The sequence below is a fragment of the Penicillium canescens genome (assembly GCF_028828765.1).
Source record: "Penicillium canescens strain IBT 15451 chromosome Unknown utg000010l_segment0_segment0, whole genome shotgun sequence".
Classification (NCBI taxonomy): Eukaryota; Fungi; Ascomycota; class Eurotiomycetes; order Eurotiales; family Aspergillaceae; genus Penicillium; species Penicillium canescens.
This window is the reverse complement of record NW_026703972.1, coordinates 3,554,203-3,560,471: the sequence shown is the minus strand read 5'-3', so window position 1 is coordinate 3,560,471 and position 6,269 is coordinate 3,554,203. Positions and strand designations below refer to the sequence as shown.

Here is a 6,269-nt window from a genome sequence, read left to right as displayed (position 1 = left end):
GTCGAACTGCTCTCACAGCCAGCTACTGTACTGATCTAAAGGAGCTTCTGGAGGCTACCTTTGGAGAATATAGCAATGGGCGACACCAAAATAAGGATGCTAGCCAGGATGTTCGTCATCTAGCTTATCAGATCTCGAAGTGCATCCAAAAGCAACCAAATGGTCGGACAAGAGGCTTTCAACCATGTGATATACTCACAGAAACAATTGGCGAAAAGCTCTTCAAAGCCGTACAGAACTTCAATAGCCTCGTCGTCAACGGACAGTGGGCACAAGAAGTTGATTTTAGCAAGATGACATCGACTCCTATTGCTGTTCTAGATGAGATTGAAGAGAATGACACATGACACTGAATAGCAGGTTGCTGCCGGGACAGCTTTAGCTATACTTCTCTTCATTCCATTGATAATACTCCCACGCTATATTATAAGGTGACTGACACACATTGATGGAATGCATCAGATGGATTGTTCATCATTCTCTACCAGACCTTAGAACCTAGGTCTTCTCCACCCTTCATCACGCGACGCCCATTTCCTGATACCACACCGAGGGCCTTGCGTTTGGGAACTGGAGTTGCCGAAGGAGGAGGCATGTCCATAAAAGCTTGGGATGGCGTGTTAATATCAACCCACGGAGAGATATTCCGAGATGGAGTTGGTTGACTGGTGCTTTCTGGCGTGACTGCAGAAGACCATGTGAGGTTGCTGCATTCACTCATTTGACTAGAGTCATTCGACACACGCTTCCTCTTTGCAGGGGTTTGAATAGTGGCCATAAAGGCTGCTTGATATGCATTCTTCAAGACATCCACAAGACCCTCAGCAAGCTGATTCGACAAAGCCCATATTCCCAATATTGTCTGAAGATCCTTTGCCTGGAAATATTCCCGCTCCGAATAGGTGGCATTTTCAATATATATCGCAAGATGGACATATTGTTCTTCTGCCAGTATGCTTGAGCAATCAGGTATGAACTTCACTCCGTTCAAAGCGCTTGAAAGGACCTCCTTGGACCAATATTTTAACTGGTTGATGATTATCTCGTCCATCTGTCCTGACCTCGGACCGTGCTCAGTATACAGATAACGAGTTGGATCATTGAGCTGATACTCAGGATTGCAGTTGCTGCAGCACCGGTCTCGCCGAGGATTACATCTGAACTCTTCAGGTTCATTGAAGTAGTCCAGGAACCGTTTCCGGAGGCATTCTGTAGGCTCATTGGCAAGGAGATACCAAAATTCAGGCAACACAGCACGTCGCTCTTCATGACTTAAGCGTCCACCTTTCTGTGGTCTCTCAGGGTTTGCTTCTTTGACTTCATCATCTGAATCGGCCAGTGGGTTGTCTTCCGCTAGATCATCATTTTCTGTATGAATCTTGCGTTTCACGGCACGTTTCTTGATACGCCCCTGTATCCACTGATCAACGAGAATAACGATCTTTCCATCCTGTCCAAGGCGAGATGCCCGACCACCGCGTTGCCAGAGCGTTGCTGGTTGTAGGTTTTTGGGGAACCGATACATGACAACTTGATCAATATCCTGGAGGTCCACTCCGAGCGCTAGTGCCTCGGTGGTCATGAGGACACGAAGCTTGGATTGCGGTCCGGGTTTCTGAAGCTCTTTGATCATTGCTTCCTTGTCTCCCTTTGCGGTGTCGCTATGGTAGACCTTCACCGTATCCATTGCCTCTTTGAGGGTATAGTTGCAATGTTGAACACTTGCCCCATCTGGTTGCTTGTTATGCTGCAGCCAATACCGACAATTTTCCATGGCAGTATATGCATCATTCTTCGAGTCAAAGAATACCAATGTCTTTGGGATTCGTGACGGTCGTAAAATGGGCTGACAAGGACCATTGTCAAACAGGAAACGCAAGGCCGTTGCCTTCTTATGCGCGCCTTGTGGGATCCAAGCTGTTTGAATGAGCAACTCTGGACGATTGACGGATGTCCGCAAGATTTCAACATCCTTTGGAAACCCAAGTCCCTCAATAACAACGCGCAATGTATTCATATCAAGCGTAGCAGAGCATGCAAACCAGGGGACGCCACTGCCGAATAGACTTCGCAATTGATGCAATCGCGCATAGTCCGTTCGAAAATCTTTGCCCCATTGAGCCACAAGATGAGCTTCGTCTACAACAACCAGAGCCAGCCGGTCTCGGAAACCTGGATGCATAGCAGTTGAACGGAACTTGTCACTGATTGCAAGCTCTGGACTCACGAGGACATGTGTGAACTTGCCCGCTTGTACCCTGTCAAGAAGTTCGGATGAGAATGTTTCCCTGTTTAGGAAACAAGGTCGCCCTCCAATGTTCTCGATGTAATTGGTCTGCTCAACGCCAATTTGATTCAATGGAAGCACAACAAGGGTGATAGACTTATCAAGCAAGAGTGACACTGCTTGCAATATCATACTCTTCCCAAATGACGTCTTCGCAATCAGGATAAGGTCCTTTCTCAGGTAGATCAATTGTCTCAATGCTTGCAACTGACCCGCACGTGGATAATAGGGATACAGCTCTCGAATTGCTTGTCTGATGGCTTGGTCCTGTTCATCCTTACGCTTCTCAGACGCATCGCGAATCAGTTTCTGCGCTTGAAGAACTGAATTCTTCTCAACTTGTTGTTTCTCCAGCAAGACAGTTGCGCCCTCATTCTCGTACTCCACTCCCAATTCAATAGGCTCTCCAGCCTTTGAAGAAGGTCGATTATTCTCAGAGGCCAACCAGTTATCCAACTGTGTCTGTCCATTTCCGGGGTCGTTCAGTTTCGCGTTATATTTCCGAGGAGGCTTCCGTCGTGATGGGCGTCGATCTGGCATCGTGAGGCGGGTTTGGAGTCAATTCTCACGCGATAGAGTTAATATTGTGGATCAGATGTAGCCACTATACATTAAAATATGTCAATATATGCTTCATGGAGGTTTTGGCGGAATACTTGGGGCATATAATGGCTTTGACAGCTTAAGAAAGGGTTCCTTCGGGTATTTTAAGGACATATTTCTCACCCACCTTTCCAGTTATACATACAATTTTGGTGTCAATGGGTTCAGCTCAGAAAGATGCAGAAGACATCGTCGCCCGATTCTTAATATTCGCGTGGGTGCGCGAGAAACTTGGAAATATTGAAAGACGCGCCTGGAAACTTCGCCATATAAACACGGGCAAAAACCCCGGAAACTTGTATGGTACCACCAAATTCCCAGCTCAGACGTTCCCCAAAAAAGGTGTGTCAGCATCGCTGGAAACAGCAGGCGGTGGATGGCCAAATTCACCGCCTTTTTGGGGGCGGCTGAGGTAACTGAGGTAACGTTGAACTTTTCACGGGTCCCGCTGAGCTGGGTGCCCGTGTAAACAGAAACCAAAACGGGAAAGGTTGCGTTGGTGACTAATCTAAAGTACATCACATGATCGCAGATTTAGTGAAGGAGATTACGCCCCCATCCCCCATTCCCCACCTTTCCGCAACTCCCATAAAATCGAAGTGCCTATTCCACAGACCAAACAGGATGCAAAGACGATATAGGAGAAGAAATACCCCCAGTTCTAGCAAGGTAAGGGTGGGCACATGGATGGATTTCGGGGCAAACCTGAAACTGTACATCCACCTCGCTCTTAGCCCTTTTTTTTTGTTGGTTTCTCTTCGCTTGGTTCAATACTAACTCAGCAAAGGACGATCAGGTTTCTAACCATGTGGAAGAGATGCATAGTTCCTCTGCTCATGGCCCAGGCTCTCTCTTCAACCAAGGCAGCTGTTCATCTGTCTCATCCCCACCACTGCCTCCAGATATCGACTTGACTCACGGCCGCCAATTTCACCCTGAAAATGTATACCCTCAACATTTCAGCCAAGACGACATTGAGGTTCCGACAGGAGACCGCATCTATCTTGCATGCCCCGGATCAAAGCGAAAGTGCCCCCATTGTAACGCACACGTGGCCCACAATGACTGCCTTGTCATTGCGATTGATGGGGCATGTTCGAACAATGGCAACGACGAGGCGCGTTCGGCGATTGGGGTATTCCATGGCTACGACAGCGGCTTCAATATCTCCTATACTTTAGACAGCTTTGACCGTCACACAAACCAGATAGCCGAACTGGAGGCTTGCTCGAGAGCTCTATCTGATGCAATCATTATCCAGGCAGAATGGGACATGGCAGATGATCGCCTTAGTGCAATTGTGATCAAGTCTGATTCCGAGTACGTGGTGCGGGGCCTGACTGAGTGGCTCCCGAAGTGGAAGAAAAATGGCTGGAAGAATGCTAAGGGCTCTCCAGTCGCGAATTCTACCTATTTCCAACGGATTGAGCGGCTAATTGAACAACTTGAACAGGATATCTCTGTCAAATTTTGGATGGTGCCCCGAGAACGGAACGGGATGGCAGATAGTCTAGCGAAATCGGCCATAGAAGGGAAGGGTACTGGGCAGCTGTATTACGCCGTGTAGACTATTTGATATCTCTAATTATATTCTACTCTGTTTGAAGGAAGGCTGAGGAGCAGAATTAGGGGAGGAGAGGATCAATTCAGGGAGTTAAAGAGGCTAAGATCTATCTGAGCTCTGGAGGGTATAGATAACTGAAGGACATGTGACCCTAAGAAGCAGGAACACACAACATAAACAAACATACTCCTCAAACGCAGTGGAGGTAGTTTCCCCCTTGTATAATCGCGCAAAATATTGAAGCATCAGAAGGGGGTTTCAAATCCATCATAGGAGATGTGACCTGTCATGCTGGATTAGGAAGCCTACTATTCAAACACAAATCCTACCAACACATGATCGTCTGTTGATCGATTGAATCGGGCTGCGAGCATTCCCACTTTTCTCACTGGTTATTATCCTCTACGACTTCTGGCTGCAAAACCAACTTGTGACGGGAGTGGACCCGTACGTGAAACTGCCCTGAAGTTTCTTCATCCATACTTGAAGAAATTCTGATCCTAGAGACACTTTCGTCGATCCTGGGATGACCAGTGGCTGCTGTGAGGGTCTCACGTACACATAGAGGTGGATAGTGTTTCAAGATGAACAATCGATATTAAGAACAACTATAGTTGACTCTAGGTACAAGACGTAGCGCGAGGAAGCAAAAGAAAGGTAGCTTCCTCGCGTTTAGGGGAATGTACACCATGTGGGTCCCACGCAGATCATATCTCCATCCGTTCCGTATGCTTCATGTATATCCTTGACAATAGCTTCATTAACTCCTGGAAACTTAGGCGTAGTTCCTGGTACTATGAATTGACCTTCTGGGAATGATCGAATGACTCAGATTTGTGCGCAGCTCTGGTGAAGGTGTCTAGTAAGGATTTTTCTTGACCCTCGGAGGCATAGGATTGACTCTAGGACCCAGAGGTAGGGCCCCAGGAGTGCAACAGCTCCCAGGTCCAGACGATGTATCCCCCAAGCCATTTACTATTCATTCAGGAAATTGACTGAAGGTCCCAGGAATAACTTTTAGTTCCTCAGGAATATGAGGGCCCCAAGAGCTAAGTTGGGGCTCCCAATGGATACACAGCTCCTAGATTTGCTTTTGGAGTTTCCAGGGCCAATGCATTAATTCCCACAGTCCAATCAAAACCGGCAAGAGGATTTGTCAAAGATTATCCCGCCGACCCCAAAGTTGGGTGTCTTCACACTCAAAAAGGTTGCACTTAGCTGAAACCCCAGACAAGGTAGCAGCGCGTCAGAACTATTGGGTCTCGGTTTCGTTCTGGAAATGAAGCGATACTCCCAATAGCTTCTGGCTCGGGTGTGAGGGTCTCACGTATACATAGAGGCTGATATTGTCTCGAGGTGAATAATCAATATTAAGAACAACTATAGTTGACTCTAGATACAAGACGTAGCGCGAGAAAGCCGCTTCTGCTTCCTCGCGTTCAAGGGAGCCCAGATGCACGTCCCGCATATCATTTCTCCACGCATCGCGTATGCTTCATGTATAACCCTGAACAATGAGACTAGAGCTCCCAGGAATTAACACCGTCTTTCCAGGAATGAGACCAGAAATTTTGGTGGCCAATTAAGCCCAGACTTCATGCTCAGGCATGTAAAGGCCCAGCGAGATGAAAAGTCCCACTACGTGCTTTCTCAAGCATCTATATATTGCACTCTTCCTACTTGATCACAGATACCACTCGAGAATAGAACTCTCCAAACAGAAGACTACACCCCAGATCTCACAATCACCCCGAGGCGTTTACAGCTATTCCTCATCATGGCCTGGAATCCTACTCATCTCCAACGGGTATTGGG

At 47.4% G+C, this 6,269-nt stretch overlaps 1 protein-coding gene across 1 annotated transcript; it reads left to right on the top strand.

Moving 5' to 3' along the window:
* Positions 1-3,707: 3,707 nt before the first annotated feature.
* N7446_012570 (uncharacterized protein) lies at positions 3,708-4,457 on the top strand (the record flags this gene model as incomplete). Its single annotated transcript, XM_058521312.1, has 1 exon — positions 3,708-4,457. One exon carries the CDS (start codon positions 3,708-3,710, stop codon positions 4,455-4,457), a length of 750 nt encoding a protein of 249 aa, XP_058366678.1.
* Positions 4,458-6,269: the final 1,812 nt, after the last annotated feature.